At 38.8% G+C, this 16517-nt stretch overlaps 1 protein-coding gene across 7 annotated transcripts in view; it reads left to right on the top strand.

The window, feature by feature from the left end:
• The window catches only part of Nebl (nebulette), a 382963-nt gene that overhangs the window by 348231 nt on the left and 18215 nt on the right, over positions 1–16517 (top strand). For 3 of the 7 annotated variants that reach the window (XM_085835164.1, XM_085835167.1, XM_085835165.1), the window contains 6 exons: positions 809–901; positions 2299–2391; positions 3698–3802; positions 4661–4832; positions 8455–8547; positions 9413–9562. In XM_085835164.1, the coding sequence (XP_085691290.1) occupies positions 809–901; positions 2299–2391; positions 3698–3802; positions 4661–4832; positions 8455–8547; positions 9413–9562 (706 nt within the window). The remainder of the gene's footprint in view (positions 1–808; positions 902–2298; positions 2392–3697; positions 3803–4660; positions 4833–8454; positions 8548–9412; positions 9563–16517) is intronic. The other 4 variants (XM_085835166.1, XM_085835168.1, XM_085835169.1 and 1 more) reach the window with 4 other exon arrangements.

Genomic DNA, 16517 nt, shown 5'->3' on the forward strand with positions numbered 1-16517 from the left:
TTTAAAATTTAAAAGTAAGTTCTTCCAGGTGGAGGAGGAAAATCAAGGTCAATATATTTTATCTTGAATAATACTTGCAAAGGTGGAAGAAGTCAGGGGTGTTTTAAAGGTGGAATGTGGGGGCCAGAAGCCTTCCCAGCCTGCCACAGGGACTTCATTCTAGTTATTTGTTCTGAAATCATTGTGCTGTTTCTATTTAAGAGTGTTCTTTTACTTCCATTGTAGGGCTTGTAGTTAGTTTTGATAAAAACAAACCCACTTCTTCTTAGTTTAGTTTTTTTTAAAAAAGATTTATTTATTTATTTGTTTGTTTGTTTTATGAATGTGAGTACACTGTCACTGTCTTCGGACACACCAGAAGAGGGCATCAGATCAGATTACAGATGGTTGTGAGCTGGGAATTGAACTCAGGACCTCTGGAAGAACAGTCAGTGCTTTTAACCACTGAGCCATCTCTTCAGCCCCCTTAGTTTATTTATTTATTTATTTATTTTTGAGAAAGCATTTGTCTGTGCTACTCTGCCTGTCCTGGAACTCACTCTATAGACCGGGCTGGCCTCAGAACTCAGAGATCCACTTGCCTCCACCTCCCAAGAGCTGGGACTTAAGACATGCACCACAACTCCAGGCTGAAGATCCCTCTTTAAGCACCATAATCAACACTTCCTGATCAGTTGAGTTCAGTCAACAGGAGACCACTGTAAAAACCCATGTGTAAAAAACAAGAGTGGATTTGAGTGCCAGCCTTTGCTGTAGTCACTCAGAGCCCTTTATGATATTTATTAAAATTCTTATATATCCTCTATAGGTCAAATACAAAGGAGAGCTAAAACAGGCAACTTCCATTTCGGATCTGCCAGAGCTGAAAAGAGTGAAAGAAAACCAGAAGAATATCAGCAATGTGTGAACATCTTAGTATTTATTATTTGCATTTAATCATAGCAAATGTGTCAATATGCAGATATGAGATTAGAGCAATGGTTCTCAACCTGTGGATTGCAACATGCCCCTCCCCAAAGTTGGATATCATATGTTTACATTACTACTCATGTTAGTAGCAATGAAATAATTTTATGATTTTGGATCATCACAACATGAAGAACTGTATTAAAGGGTCATGTTACTATGAAGGTTGAGAACCACTGAATTAGAATTTTCCTTTCTGAGTTGATAGTCTCATTTGACTGGCGGCTTCCTCAGAGGACAGTGTCAGGGTTGTAGGTACATCAAGGCTCAAGTGCTGTACTGTGATGACTATCGTGAAACTTGTAGCATGTCCTTCTCATCTTATTTTTTGCTGGTGATTGCTGTGGTTCCATACTGAAGGCAGGGGTAGTTGCTGGCATCTTGGTCCTGCAGTCCAGCTTTCTTGCCATTTCTAGCTGCCTGAGTTCTTGTTTGTCAGGTCCCTCTGGGCCCTTTCTCTCATTCATGATGATTATTACTATGTTTCCAGGGGGGGGGGAGTGGTGAAGTATATGTTGTTGACAGAATATATCATGTGAAATGGGCCAGTTAATGGGCACTTGGCCCAAGGCAGCATTTTTATGTAGACTCATGAATGACTCTAGATCCCTCAGTTATATAACCCACACACATTTCACTGAGAGCATTCTTTTAGGAAGTCATTAGCATACAGAATGGGTTCTTTGGAAGAGGAAATTCAGAAACCTATTATCTTCAAAGAAATCATTTATTCCTCAAACTCATAAAGTCATTGGCCAGTTTATGAGTCAAAGGCAGATTATCATTAGATACTTTCCCTAACAATTATCTATTTTTTTTAGCAGAGTAGTATCCATTTCTTCCCAGTCATACTTGAATGGATTCTATTATTCTAAAGAAAGGATGTGGTTAGGGAGAAGGAGGAGTGTTATAGAGAGAAGCATGCTGTCTTTACGAGGCTTGCAATGGTCATGTGTTGGGACAAAGTCTTTTCAAGATCATGCTGTAGTTAATTTCTGAGAAAACAAGACTATAAAGTACCATTCTATTCAAAGAAGACTTGTAATATCCACAAAGCATCCTTCTCATGTTCACCTGTGAATGAGCTCCCCATAGGCTTACTGGTGATGTATTGCAGTCTGCCCTGGTGATTGAGAAGAGGGACACTCCTATCCCAAAATGAAATAGATGCTTGAAGATGAAAGTATTTTGTCTTCTCATTTCTCTCTTCTCGCTTTCTCTTCTGTTTTAATGAGTTCCCTTTCTTGGGTAGCCCTTAAAATTACATATGGCGTGATCCTTCTGTTGTTAAAGTGATTCACAATCCTCTATTTTTTCCCTCTGAAATGGTAGGTTTGTTATAAAGGTCAACTGGGAAGGGCTACAGCTTTGAGTGTAACTCCTGAAATGGAAAGAGTAAAGAAGAATCAAGAAAATATCAGCTCGGCAAGTGGCTTTAATTCATTTTGGACCATTGCAAAGAATGTATCCTTTAAATTTTATTTGTATTGTTTATTGTTTTACAAATAAAATGTATTTCCAATAAACATTCCCAAAAGCTCTCCCTGTGTACACTTACATTAATTGTACAATCCTTTATTAATATTCCAAGATGTGTTACATCTCTAGTTTGCTTAAGCAATGACTCATATTATTTTAATCAGTATCTTTGAAATTGGCTAAGTCTTTGATAAGTTTAAATAAATGTCATTTTACTGATGTACTTCACTGAACATGAGTTGTTAAATGCTTCCTCCAAAGACAAATTTAAAAATGATGAGTAATTCAAAATAAGAGTTCAGAAGATAAACTTTTTAGTACATTCAATATAGAATTCAGTTAGTCTGGAAAGCTGTGCACAGTGAGTATGTGTTGCCTTAGTAGATTCCATACCCCATTCGGGAATCCCTCAAACGTCTGCAGATCTAAGTATCAGGGCCTGCTCACAGCACACCCACAGGGTCTCCATGCCTGTGGGTTATTAGCATTTGGGGTTCATAATTGACAGCTCCCTCAGAACATTTCTGCCCAAAAATATCAGGCATATTCAGCATCAATTCTCTTTAAGATGTAGCTGCTCAGAAGAAAACACCGATTTGTCCCTGCTTGTTCCTCCTTCTCTAGGGAGGGAAAAAAAGGAAACCAGAAACCGCCCAATCTGTTTCCCTCCACACTCGTAGAGCAGAAAATTACTTAGAAACAGAAAATGAATATTGTTCTATTTCATGCTTTATTTACCCTGATTAAATGATCTAAGCAATTTCTCTGGGGGTTATTCACTAATGGTTGGCCACATATGTTTGTTTCCTCTTGATAGTTATAGAATAACTTGTAAGGAAAATCTAAAGAGTGTGATTTTGAGCCACTATTCTAGAACAGAATGTTACCCACTGAAAGAAAAGTTACTTGGGCAATTATTTTGAGTAGATTGGACATGACAAACCCATTTGAAAAGCTTTCAGAAGCTGGGCAGTGGTGGCCCATGCCTTTAATCCCAGTACTTGGGAGGCAGAGGCAGGCGGATTTCTGAGATTTAGGCCAACCTGGTCTACAGAGTAAGTTCCAGAACAGCCAGAGCTACACAGAGAAACCCTGTTTCTAAGAAAAAAAAAAGAAAAGAAAAAGAAAGAAAAGAAAGAATAAAAAGCTTTTAAAAGTTATAAAATTTCTAGATTATAATTATCCGGTTATATGGTGCTTCCTGTTATTTATCTATCTATCTATCTATTTATTTATTTATTCATTCATGCAGGTGAAATACACTCAGGACCATAAACAAATGAAAGGTAGACCCTGTCTGATCTTAGATACACCGGCTTTGAGACATGTTAAAGAAGCACAAAATAATGTTTCCATGGTAGGATGCAGCGGATCACTGTCTCCATGACTAAAACATACTAAGGAACGGCAAGACCTGTATTTGGATGGCATTCTCCCACTACTTATCTGAATAACTAACAAAGCATGGGATTTTGAATGAGCCCTTGGGGCACAGTGTTATAGTTACACTGAAATGTAATGAAAACATTTTCTCTAATAAAATAATTTTCCCTCAATGATTTTTGGTGTGTTCTTATTTCTAACTTGACTACCATAAATGCATTTTGTGAATGACATTTACCTCGACTTTGGTTTTCATTTAATTTTAAGACATACTTTGTTATATTTGAAAGAATATTTTTAGTGTGTTTCAAGAACAGTTTCATGTAATTTTTTTACCATGAAGTTTACCAATTTAAAATGTTTAATATAAGTTAGTATAATTTAGAGGATTGTTTTTTGTAATTATATATAAATTTTTTATAGAACATACAGAACTCTCGTCATCTAATTTTAAATACCACTGTTGTGGTGATGAATTGTGCTTAAATAACATTACTACTGTATATTGAAGATGAAAAGATTGGAAATCAATCTGTAGTCAAATTGTGTGTTTTAAGAAGTAGCAAATGTTTTAAAGTAATTGTCTTTTATACCTCGCTGATATGTAGATATATGATATCATTTGATCATATCATTTTTTAAAAATTTAAAATTATCAGCACTTGATTTCTGACACTGTTTTGGACTATTTGAGGAAATTATATTATTTCACAGTATATTATATTTACTATATGTAATAATCCAGATATATTTTATGTGACCTATTATTTTAGAAGCATTTTGTGAGATAATTAGAAATTACAGTTGGAATTAAGAATAATTTCTTTTTCAGGTCAAATATCATGAAGATTTTGAGAAGACAAAGGGAAGAGGTTTCACTCCTGTTGTGGATGATCCTGTGACTGAGCGGGTGAGGAAGAACACCCAGGTTGTGAGCGATGCTGCCTATAAAGGTGTCCAGCCACATGTTGTGGAGATGGACAGAAGACCTGGGATCATTGTTGGTAAGCATGTGGTCTTCCCATGGGTACACTTGGTCAAAAGGCTGTGCCTGCTCTAGAACTAGCTTCCATATTCATCTGACCTCACAGGTTTTATGTAAATTTCATCTAGGTCATAGGTAGAAGGCATTTGTACCATAACACAAAGGATCCAGGGCATCCAGAAAATAGCATTGCTGATACTTTCCTACTCTCAAAAGTTCTGGTTAATATTGTCTTGTTAAACAGCAGCATCCCAGGGAGAAGTGATCACAAAGGCTGAACGTTGTGCTTCCCTTATCTTCTGTAGTTGCTTGGTGAAAGTGTTGTACTATAGACATCATGTACATGGGAGACAAAATTAGCCATTTCTCACTTTTGTCCTTTCGTCATTAAACAGATAATCTGATGGTATCATTTGTATTTTTGAATAGTGTTTCTTAATGAGAAGATTTGAGGGCCACTCAAAAGCCTGGTTATTTAGAGAGGAATCATCTCTCTGTTCATTGTTTCTTTTCCCTACATTTAGTCCAGGGAAATACTAGGGAATGTGACTTGAGATATCAGTGGAAAACAGGCTGAAATATAAGCAGGCTAGAGAGGAAAACCATCAAATTATTAGTACAGATCAAAACTTGTTTCCTTTGAGTTCTTGTTTCCTTTGAGGCCATCAGCATCTGAATTTTTATGTTTACTCCCCCTGTGTAGCTAACTATTCAGTTACCTTCTGCATTGCTATGACAAAATGCACACACAGGAAGACAACTTAAGGAAGGATTCATTTTGGTCCACAGTTCAAAAAGCACAGTCTATCCCACGAAGTTATGGTGGGAGTAGCTGAGGCAGCTGGTCACATCGAATCCTCTACTAGGAAGTAGAGAGTAATGAAGACTGTGTTCAGCTCGCTCTCTTCCCCACAGTCCAGAACCACAACTCATAAAATGGCCACACCTGCATTTATGGTGGGTCTTCCCACCTTGATTGACCTAATCAAGATAATTCCTCGAAGCTGTATCCAGAGATTTGTCTCCACAGAGATTTTAGGTAGTGTCAAATTGACAATGCAAACCATCACAATCAGAACTTTTGGCAGCCATGGTGTCCTAGCTATGGTTTCATTGCTTTGAAGAGACACCATGACCAAGGCAATTCTTATAAAGGCAAATATTTGACTGGGGCAAATATTTACAGTTTCAGAGCTTTGGTCCATTATCACCATGGTGGGAAGCCTGGCAGTATGCTGGCAGACATGGTGCTGAGACTTTCACATCTTGATCTGTGGGCAGCAGAAGGAGACTGTGCCACACCAAGTGTAGATTGAGCATATGAGATCTCAAAGCCCACTCCCACAGTGACACACTTTCCCTAACAAGGCCACACCTCCTAATATTGTCACTCCCTATAGTCCAAGCATTCAAAACACTTGACTCTATGTGCCCATACCTATTCAAATCACCACACATGGTGTACACTTCTCAGCAACCTTGATGTTAGGTTACTTTTCTCTTCAAGAGGAATAGCTTTGGCCTGTCATCACAGTAAAAGGGCACAGGGAGGTTAGTAGGTAGGGAAGCATGTATTTAACAAAGTAACATTTTAGTATAAAGCAAAAGTGCTAACGTCAAAGCCCTAAGTGACTTGAATCATTACCAAAGTGAAACTGAGTATTTTCCAAAGAAACACTCAAGACCAATTTGTAGGCAATTGATAGCTTCACTCATCTTTCCAGGTTGATTGCTTAAAGGGATCATAATAAGATGGATGGATGGATTGTGATGTTTTCAGTAAAAGTAATGCAGAAGTAGAGAGTTTCATTGTTTTGTGCTAATAACTCATAAGAGAGAGTGGTGTGATTCATCTCACCCGGGGGTCTTAAAAATATCAAACACTAGGACTGATGGGGAAATCACTGCTAAAAATGATGAAACTGTCTAGACAGGGCTCTCAGAGTTAGTATTTATGGTTGTGCAATAGCAGTTATTGCTATTTTTTAAATATAGGATTTATAACTAAAGATTATGTATGCGGTGGGCAATCCAGAAGTTAGTTTATTTCTTGGGAAATCAGTGTCCAGGAAGGCTTGGTTATGAAATTATAAAATGAAGTACATTTAACCAACAGTAAACTTTCTAATGATCCAGGGTTTATACCATATATTTAAATATAAGTTTGTAGATGTGCTAGTTAGATCAAGGTAGTTGGTCCTAGCCCTACTTTTATTGTGGGGGACCTGATTCTTACTAGCTTTGGTGAACTTGCAGTGTTAGTCTATCTGAGCATCAGATTCATCACCTATGAAATGGTAATAACACCAGTACCTATAGTAGTGTATATGATGTTTAATGAGTTAAGTCATAATAGAAAATAATACTTGGTGTATAGTCAACACTATATAGCTGGTAAGAAAGTCTTTTCTCTTAATTCACTATGTTATTTTAACCTCACCTCATTTCTGTCACAACTGAGGACTTATTTCCCAGTTGTTTGTCACTATACAGTCCTTTTAGATTCATCAATTGTAACAACAGATTCATTCAAACATTATTAAACTTGAATTTTGCCCTCAGCTACAATAGAACAAGGGCACATTAGCCTCCATGTCTGTTAGTTACATGTCTGTCATTGTGACAAGAAACTTGAGAGATCAAGTGGGAAGAGGAATGTGTTAATTTGGCTGACAGCATTTGGTTGTATCCCATAGTCATTTGGATCCATTGTTTTGGGTCTGTGAAGGTGCAGTGTGTTAGTCAGAGTGAAAGAGGAAGACAGCCACTGGGAAGCAAAGGATGCTCAGGTGGGCTTGTCCCAAGATTATTTATCGACTTATTTATTTACATCACAAACGCTGTTCTTAAAGGGAATTCCCCCTATTATCTAACCTTTTCTCACTAGTGATCCATCTTTTAAAGTTTCTGCAACATTGAATTATGTCACAGGGTAGTGAAGAGGTCTTCAACACATGTATGTCTGGAGACACTTCAGAATTCAACAACGGCAATAGCATGGAAACTGAATGCAGAAGTAAATTAATCTATGGTCTACGAATGAGAGAAATTACTTTCCTTGTGACTTCATCCCCCATCCCTCATGGTTCTGTGTTAGAATCCTTTCTACAGAATTGATGATAAATGTGTCCTCTATGGCTTTACTTGTTCCCATAGACTCAGACTTGGAATGAAAAGGGGTCCTGACATTTGTCTACACTTAGAGCATCCTTTCCTGTTACAGGGAGAGAAGGCTTTTAAACAAAACCCTTTGTGTCATTTCCCATGAACTCTCAGGTGTTGTCCTTAGTCAGGAATTTTAAGCAGATGTTTACTGTTTTGGGGTGAAGCAAGAAAGGTTGGGAATATAGCAGCCATGGGTCAACCTGCTTTGTCCGGAGTCATAGGTGCTTCATAGTGGCTTCTATGCTGGGCAGTGAAGAAGTCATGCTGCTCAAATTTGATGGCAAATGTTCCTTAGCAGCTCCATGGGAAGTGAGTTGTGTCTTCCTGCTTGCTTTGAGTACTCTTCCACCACCACCATTCTCTGGACTCTGCAGTGCACTGAGCTGCTTTTAATTTGTTGCATTTGCTAGACTGACTTCCACACTGGCTTTCCAATGTTCCCTCTTGATCTTTTGGTTTCTTCCTTTTGGTCAAAGACCTTAAAGTTTGGCGTACAGATCCTGGCTCCATCTTCGACATTGACCCCCTGGAGGACAATATTCAGTCTCGAAGTCTCCATATGCTCTCTGGTATTGTTTGAGTTCCTCTGTTTCTCTGGGGTTTGTCCTGAAAGCTAATGATGATGAATTATAGACTTTCATTGTGGCCAACATGTCATGTGAATTTGAAGTTGAGAATTCAGAAAACCCAAATAATGTATTATGTCACTTTAAAATAACATTATTTATGAAAACAAAACTTACAAAGGAGCTTGAAAAAACAAATCTTTCATTAGTTTGTGCTAGATTCATTTAAAATGATATCTCGGCATACTTACATTTGCCTTTTATTGGTAAATATGATTCTATAGGCTTTCTGGGATAGCAGACCTAGTTATTTGGATTGCCGAGAGCTTCTGGGACAAAAAGAAGATTTGCCTCATGAAATACAGTGTTATAGTGTTTAGAATTTAGAGTTATAGGTTTCAAAATTATATATAGAACAATGGAAAATATGGTCTGAAAATTACTACCCAAGTATTGTATATTCAAGGGCTACTTGTAAGCAAACATTTAAACCAAATATTTGCTTTCAAAGAAATTTCTTTTCTAATGTTTGTTTAGTTATTGTCCATCTCCTACCCCTTAATAAAACCAAGAGTAAATGATAGCAAACATCTTTTAGGTCTTATATGCATGTGATGCAGTCCTTGCTAAGTGTGATGCAGTCCTTGCTAAGTGTGATACAGTCCTTGCTAAGTGTGATGCAGTCCTTGCTAAGTGTGATGCAGTCCTTGCTAAGTCTGGGATGGTTGACTATAGCCCTTATAATATCAGATATTAGAGATCATTACTTAATTAGAGATTGTTTTTGCTCTCCATTGAATCTTTTAAGGAATTTATCTGTTGTATAAGCCACTAATTCATGTGTCTGAATATTCTCCCTCTGATGTAGAAAAGGCAAGTCAGTACCGGAGACGCCTGTCTCGCTCACATTCCGGCAGCACATTTGGTACAGGTCTGGGAGATGACAAGTCAGAGATCTCTGAGCTGTACCCTAGCTTTTCATGCTGCAGTGAGGTAACAAGACCATCTGATGAAGGAGGTATCAAATTGCAATCATTCAAAATTAACTCACCTCTCAGACGTGCACCAGAGTGTGTTTTGCATACTTTCACCTTTGCACAAACATCTTGAGTGTATTTGGAATTTTAACTCAAAGTGTGGAAAGTTAAGAATCTTTAACTTAAAGCAACTAATTTGTAGTTTTGCATGCTTCCATATTGTCCATGGTCTATAATGACAAACGGGTCCTGGGATTTGCTACATGAATGCATGCCTGGAGGGTATGATGTGCATCTCCACAGTCTTAGTAGACGAGTTCTGGGTAGTTTCTGTATGATTTCCATTAGGGGGAGAAAGCCAATCTTACAGGAACATTTGACTGGTATAATTTGGTGTGTGATTAAATCCCAATATGTGTTTATTGAGTTAGAGCTTGTCAAAAAGAAATGGCTTTGGGATATACAATTTTTTTTAAGTAGAAAATCTTGTTGGTATTAATAATCATCACTTTATTGTGAACTTTACTCTTTTTCCTGTGATTTTTCTTTTCTTCATCAAAGCTAGTGGATTGCTTCTAGAACATTCAGTGAATTGCATTAGTATATTAAATGGTGGTGGCTGCTGATAGATCTGTTCTTACAGGCAAGATTCAGTGCTATAGGCGGGTAAGGGGATCACTCTAATACTGTGAGTTCCTTTTTCAAAGATCAGATTGCTGAAGTCTCTAGGCAGGAGTTTGGAGTTAAGTAGTTTAATACCTGGGGAAAGCAAGTATCTTTTTCCAGAACAGCTTTTGTAGGAAAGTCATTGCCCATATTTATCACAGCAATTCTCTAATGAACATAAAATTAGTCATACTCTTTATGCTTGAACTGTAAACTCAGTCTGTCCTGAGATTGCTAGAGCATTTGTCAGCATGTGCGAGACTTCCTTTTATGCATTCTTTTCCCCAAGACAGAATCTTGCTATTTATAAGCCTAGTCAGACCTCAATCTTATAGTCTTTCTGCCTCAGCTTCTCAAGGCTAAGATTGCAGATGCCTGAAAGATCATGCCCAGCTTTTAAAAATGCAATTCCAAAGAAACAATTACAAACTAGTTTTGCTTTATTGTAAAATGCATGTCGGTCTTTTTCTTCTGGGTCTGGCTCATTCATAAAGGGTTCCTTAACTTTCTTTTTCTCTTTCTTTTCCTTTTTTCTTTTTCCTTTTTCTTTTCCCTTTCCCTTTTCTCCTTCCTTCCTTCCTTCCTTCTTTCCTTCCTTCCTTCCTTCCTTCCTTCCTTCCTTCCTTCCTTCCTTCCTTCCTTCCTTCCTTCCGTCCTTCCTCGAATGTAAGAACTAGTTGTGGTCAGTGACATTTAACATCACTCAGTTAAGCATACTGGAGTTATTTCTTACCATGGAGTGTTTGCTTCAGTGGTGACTCTTGTGTCCCATGCATGCACACCAACACAGCCTTCTCTCATTTACTCATCCACTCAGCAAAGACAGACAAAGAGCTTGGATCTGTAATACATTCCATAATGAATAAAGGAGACAAGTCTGCTGTGGGGCGTGACTCTGATATTAAACAGATATAAAAATGAAACTACATAATTATAAACAGAGTGAGTGAGCAGATGAGATGGGGCATGATAGTTAAGAGACAGTTCCATTTAGCCTTGATGTCAGAGATGCCTTCCTTGAAGAAGAAAAGTTGTTCTGACTGGACAGAGTACTGCAGGTCTCTATCAGATGTTAGCAAGATGGTTGAAGTTCAGAGACTACACTGGAAGTGTAATTTGAAGGGTTCTTTCAAGTCTACGATCTTGGATGACTCCATACAGATACAGAAAATTCAGAACTGCCCACTCCAGAAGCTTCAGTTCCCCATCTGCTGTATTGAGAGATGGCTATGTTGGCCCGAGTCACTACTTTTTCTTTCCCAAGGCTGTCAAACCCACTGCTGTTAGTTGCATATTACGTCCTCTTGCTTTTTCAAGTCACTGTTATGTTTTTACTCAAATCATTTCATATAGGATCCATTCCTATCTGAATCTGAATGGAATGAGAAGATATCTCTGTTGAGAAAAAGTGCAAACAAATATTTTTTCACTTATATTAGATGTTGAAGAATATGGCTAAAAATAACTTGTTATCTTCCTGCCTCAGCCTCCTGTTTATAGGCATATATCATGTCTATGTAGTAAGAACTTTCAAAATATTTAATTACATGGATAAAACACTTGCTACATAAACACGAAAAGTTCAATTTAGATTCCCAGAAACCACACAGATGCCCAGTGCATATGGCAGCGCCTTTGTAACCCCATCCTTACAAGGCAGAGACAGGGGATCTGGGAGCAGGTTGTCTAGCTAGACCAGCCTATATTGGTAAGTTCTGGATTCAAATGGGTGACTTTGCTTCAGTGAATATGGTGAAGAGCTACTGAAGAAGATGTTCAGTTTGTGCTTCCACATATATACTGATGAAAGCTCATGAGAACACATATACATGCATGCAAATATACTATAGACATATACACATACAACCTGCTTGTTTGCTTATTTGTTTCTGTATTTAGATAGTGAGTGGTGTTGTAGTAGAATATTGGGCTTCTTGACTGCTAGGCAAGCACTCTACTATATACCTAGCCCAGAAACATTATTTCAAATGAAGGTACAGAGGTAGATTTTTGCCTCGCAGTGATGGATCACTATATTGAAGAAGGCCTTATGAAGTCAAATTGACTCTTTGGAGATGTATTTCTAAGTTTCTGCCATTGGAAGGCACCCATTACAAGGCTAATACACTCTTTCTTTAGGGACACTTCCTAGTTTTTCAGGTAGGCATAGAGGTATGAAACAGAACTTAAAATGTACAAGTAAGCTTGATGACATCAACTCAGGCGATTCAACACCAGAAGATATCTATGCTTCATGGAAGAGTCTTTAAGACACATGAAAATATGCCCCTGTTTCTATTCATTTTAGGTGAAGCAAAGCGTAATGAATGAGATCCACCTTGTCTCTTCAATATAATAGTGACATATAAACTTCATACATTCAGAACTAGCCTGCCTTCATAAACTAACAAACTACTGTTATGGGTATGAAGTGTTTTGGAGATTTACCATTCTGACCATGAATAAATTTTCATAAATAAGAAGACCATGGATACAGACCAGGTCTGTACCCAAGACTTATACTCAAAATATGACCCTATATTACATTCATCAGCAGGTTATAATAAGGGCAAAATTCCCAGGGCTATGCACTTCCTGCCTTTGTGGCATCAGAGGCCAGTATACATCCTGTGAATGTACTTCCTTTCTGCATGTGATCAAGCACACATCTTGTGCAACTAAGGGCAACCGAATGCTACAGAAGCAACAATACGTGGCTTGTTATCAAACCACAGCACCGGCATTCCAGGGAGTTATCTATCTGTGCACAAGTGGGGCTTACACGTTAGAGACATTTTTGTCTCATAGATCTCATAAGCATAGAAATTTAAACTTAAAACCTAGAGCTAGCCATCATATTATCCTATCTCCTGTGAATTTGTACTTCCCTGGGCTTATGACTTGCTAAGTGACAGCTATAGCTTTTCAGGTTGTAGAGCCACCCTCTTTGGAATCATTCTGCATTTTTGTCCTTTATGTCTTCTCTGTGTTGAAATCATTAGAAAATCCCATCAACTGCACCATGGCAAAGCTCTCCTGTCACTGCTCCTGCTGCTCCTCATCTCACTGCTGTGAGAAAATCCCTGACCCAGTAGCTGACAGAATGATACAGGGGAGGAGGATTTGTTTCGGCCCAGGGTTTGCGAGAGGATATGTCATCACGTCAGGAAAGGCATGGTAGTATTATTGGTTGTAGAATCTTGTAACTATGACTCCTCACCTCTTGGCTAACCAGAAAGCAGAGAGCTTGAACCACAAGCAGAGTTCAGTTAAAACTTCTCAAAAGCTGATTCTTCCTGTGACCCACTTTCTCCCTGGGGGCCCTGCTTCCTAAAGCTTCTATAACCTAAAACAGCACCAGAAAAGAAGAGCCACTGGGCCTGGGAGATTTTTCAGTGAGTAAAGTTTTTGCTACCTAAGCATGAAGTATGAGAATCTGAGCTCAGATCCCCAGCACCCACATAAAACCTCCAGATGTGGTGATGCTGTGCCTGGAGGACTCAGTGGGCTTGCTGGCCAACCAACCTAGCTAACTGGTAAGCTCCGGGATTCAGTGAGAGATCTTGCCTTAATAAATACAGTTGAAAGCCACAGAAGAAGACACTTGGCACTGACCCCAGGCTTCCATGCCAGAGACTCTCACACATGCACGCATACACACACAAATATCTTGTGAAGTAAACTTCTCTTGTAGAAGGCCTTGAAGGAAACATTTATCCTTTGGTTTCAGTGTCTTGATATTTTGATGACATTGAAGCTAAGCTGAAAACCTCCTGAGTAGAAACATTCCCAGAGGATATCCCCCCACTTACCCACGGCCCCTCCTCCCCCTTGAGGAAGGCCTGTGAAGAAGGGAAGAGATAGCATCCATAGTTTCTTGGAGGCTTTGAAATGTAGGATCCCTTCGAAATGCATGCTGGGTTGGGCTCTGGTGAGGAGGTGCTGATTGAGTGGAAGACAGAACTTTAAGGTAACGGCAAAGCAAGTGTTTGGTGGAAATAATTAGTGTCTTTAGCTGGAACAATCAATCTTGTACCTTTGTTTAAACTCCGGCCCTAGAAATTGAAATACATTTCATAATACTTGCTAGAGCGCCAAAAAAAAAAAAAAAAAGGAAAATTGTCTTATGTATTTCAAGTGGTCTTTTTTTTCTTGATGATTTTTCTCAATTCCTTTACATTTAGGTGTGTGGGATTATTATATGATTAAAATGTGTTGTATCCTAGAAAATTGTCCTTTTATATAATTCAGTCTTCTGCTGCAGAGGGGACATGTGTGGCCAAGCCATGCTGTGTTTCAGGATACTGGGACTGGGGTCCTGACACTGGCTCCAATTTCCTGTGCCTGGCAGACGGTACTGTAGGCATGGGGGTGTTCTCAGATATTTATTTTATGCTTCCTTAGCTAAGGACCATAAATTTCAGCTAACTCCTCTCCTCTCTTTTTCTCATCCCTATGACAATGTGTTTATGTTCTAAAAGCCATCTGCTCAGCTTTAAGAATTATGTGGCTAGGCCCATAGGAGAGGAAATGCTGATCATTTAGGACAAAGGGTTAGATAGTTATCTTGTTTCCTTAAAGAGCAGCACAGCATTCAGCTCTCATGAGCATTAATGTAGAAGAATTTTCTTGCTGCCTGGATTTCATGTCTCACACCAGTTGCCCATCTTGCTTTGCCTGCTGAATATTTTCATTCTCTTATGTGATTATCTGGAGCTTGCCTTGCTTGGCAGGCTGCTCTTCAGTGGATTAAGTTACCAGAGGGTTTTCTTTGAATGTCTCTGTTGTGCTGTTTTGATTCAGTAACGGAAGGTTTTATTTAAACTTCATCCAGCTTGATTTTGATTATTGAATAGCTGAAACCATCTTTATTGCTTTGCCGTTTTGCGCTCTGCTTGCTCTTTGCCTGACATACCTGCAGTCTGGTAGACACGTGACTATGGCCTCTGTTGATTTTGCTGAGGTCTCCTTTGATGTTATGCTTATCTTTATTTCTCTTGTCTGCATGGAGTATCTGCCTCCTGGTATTGCTTTGTGTTTCACTGGCTTTCCTTCACTTGCGGTCCACTGTTGATGGGAGGCTTTTTTAATGTGTTTGCAATTGTAGGTATTCTTACTGAGTCCATTTGGCTTCAGGTATTTTCCATGTTTCTGTTTCTTCTCGGGAGCATCAAAGGCTGTAGGGGTGTGATGGGAAATGAAAAGCAGGTGCACTTTTCAAAACAGACATTTCAGCTTTCCAACCTTGTGAACTTTCCCTCTTTCTTGACTCAAAGCAAATGTCAGAGTTCTGTGGGACTTAACCCAGCCTAGCCAAGATGCGTGTCCAGTACCACTTATGTGTTTCAAAGGAGAGTAGATTGTAAGAGAGGTTTCAGTATTTTCTGAAATTCTCACCCACATGTCCACAGGTGTCAACAAAGCACTATACCAACTAAGTCAGTCATTATGGTGACTCTGTCAGCTTATTGGAATTATCTAGCATATGCCAAATGAGTGAGATACTGGAACACACAAATAAAAGATACAGTTATGTCTTCAATGAACTCACCATATTCTGAATGGTGAACCAGATACCTTGTGCTCGGGAAGACACTGTGATGGATCATGGCCTCTAATTAGACCTGACCAAGGAGCTGGGCAGTGGTGGCAGTCACCTTTAATTCCAACACTTGGGAGTCTGATGTAGGCAGACCTCTAAGTGTGAGGCCAGTCTGGTCTACAGAGTGAGTTTCAGGATACCCAGGTCTACACACACACACACATACACACACACACACACACCACAACCAAAACTCTTGTCTAAAAACAAAACAAAACAAAACCAAAAAACTAAAAAACAAAACAAAAACAAAAAACAAAACAAAACAACAACAACAAAAACCAGACAAACCTGACCAAGTAGAAAAAAAATAGGTAAAAGGATTTGGAGACATTAAACATTGGGGTACTTTAGGGACCATGTTTGGCACTTGTTCCCAGGGCCTTTGTGGGTAGAGTAGATAAGCAAGTAGATTAACAGGCAGGACAGAGTCCCTTTGGCAGAGATGGGGTCTAACAGCAAGTAACCCTATTCCTTGGGCTTTAGCTTAGATGAGATATATTCATAACTTCTACTGTACTCTGAGAATCACCATCCAGATGAACTGAGCTCATAGAACTAGGCTCCTGTTTTTTTTCTCATTCCAGTCTTAGCCATCTTGCTCTGCCCTGGTCTTACCCCACTATCAGAGACACCTTTCAGTAGCTGTATTTGATCTCAGTATATTTTTTTCTCCAAATACTTCAAAGGCTCCTGATCTCACTCAGACTAAAAGTGAAAAATCGTAG

The sequence above is a fragment of the Mus caroli genome, unplaced genomic scaffold, assembly GCF_978045245.1.
Source record: "Mus caroli unplaced genomic scaffold, Mus_caroli_1 scaffold_2, whole genome shotgun sequence".
Lineage (NCBI taxonomy): Eukaryota > Metazoa > Chordata > Mammalia > Rodentia > Muridae > Mus > Mus caroli.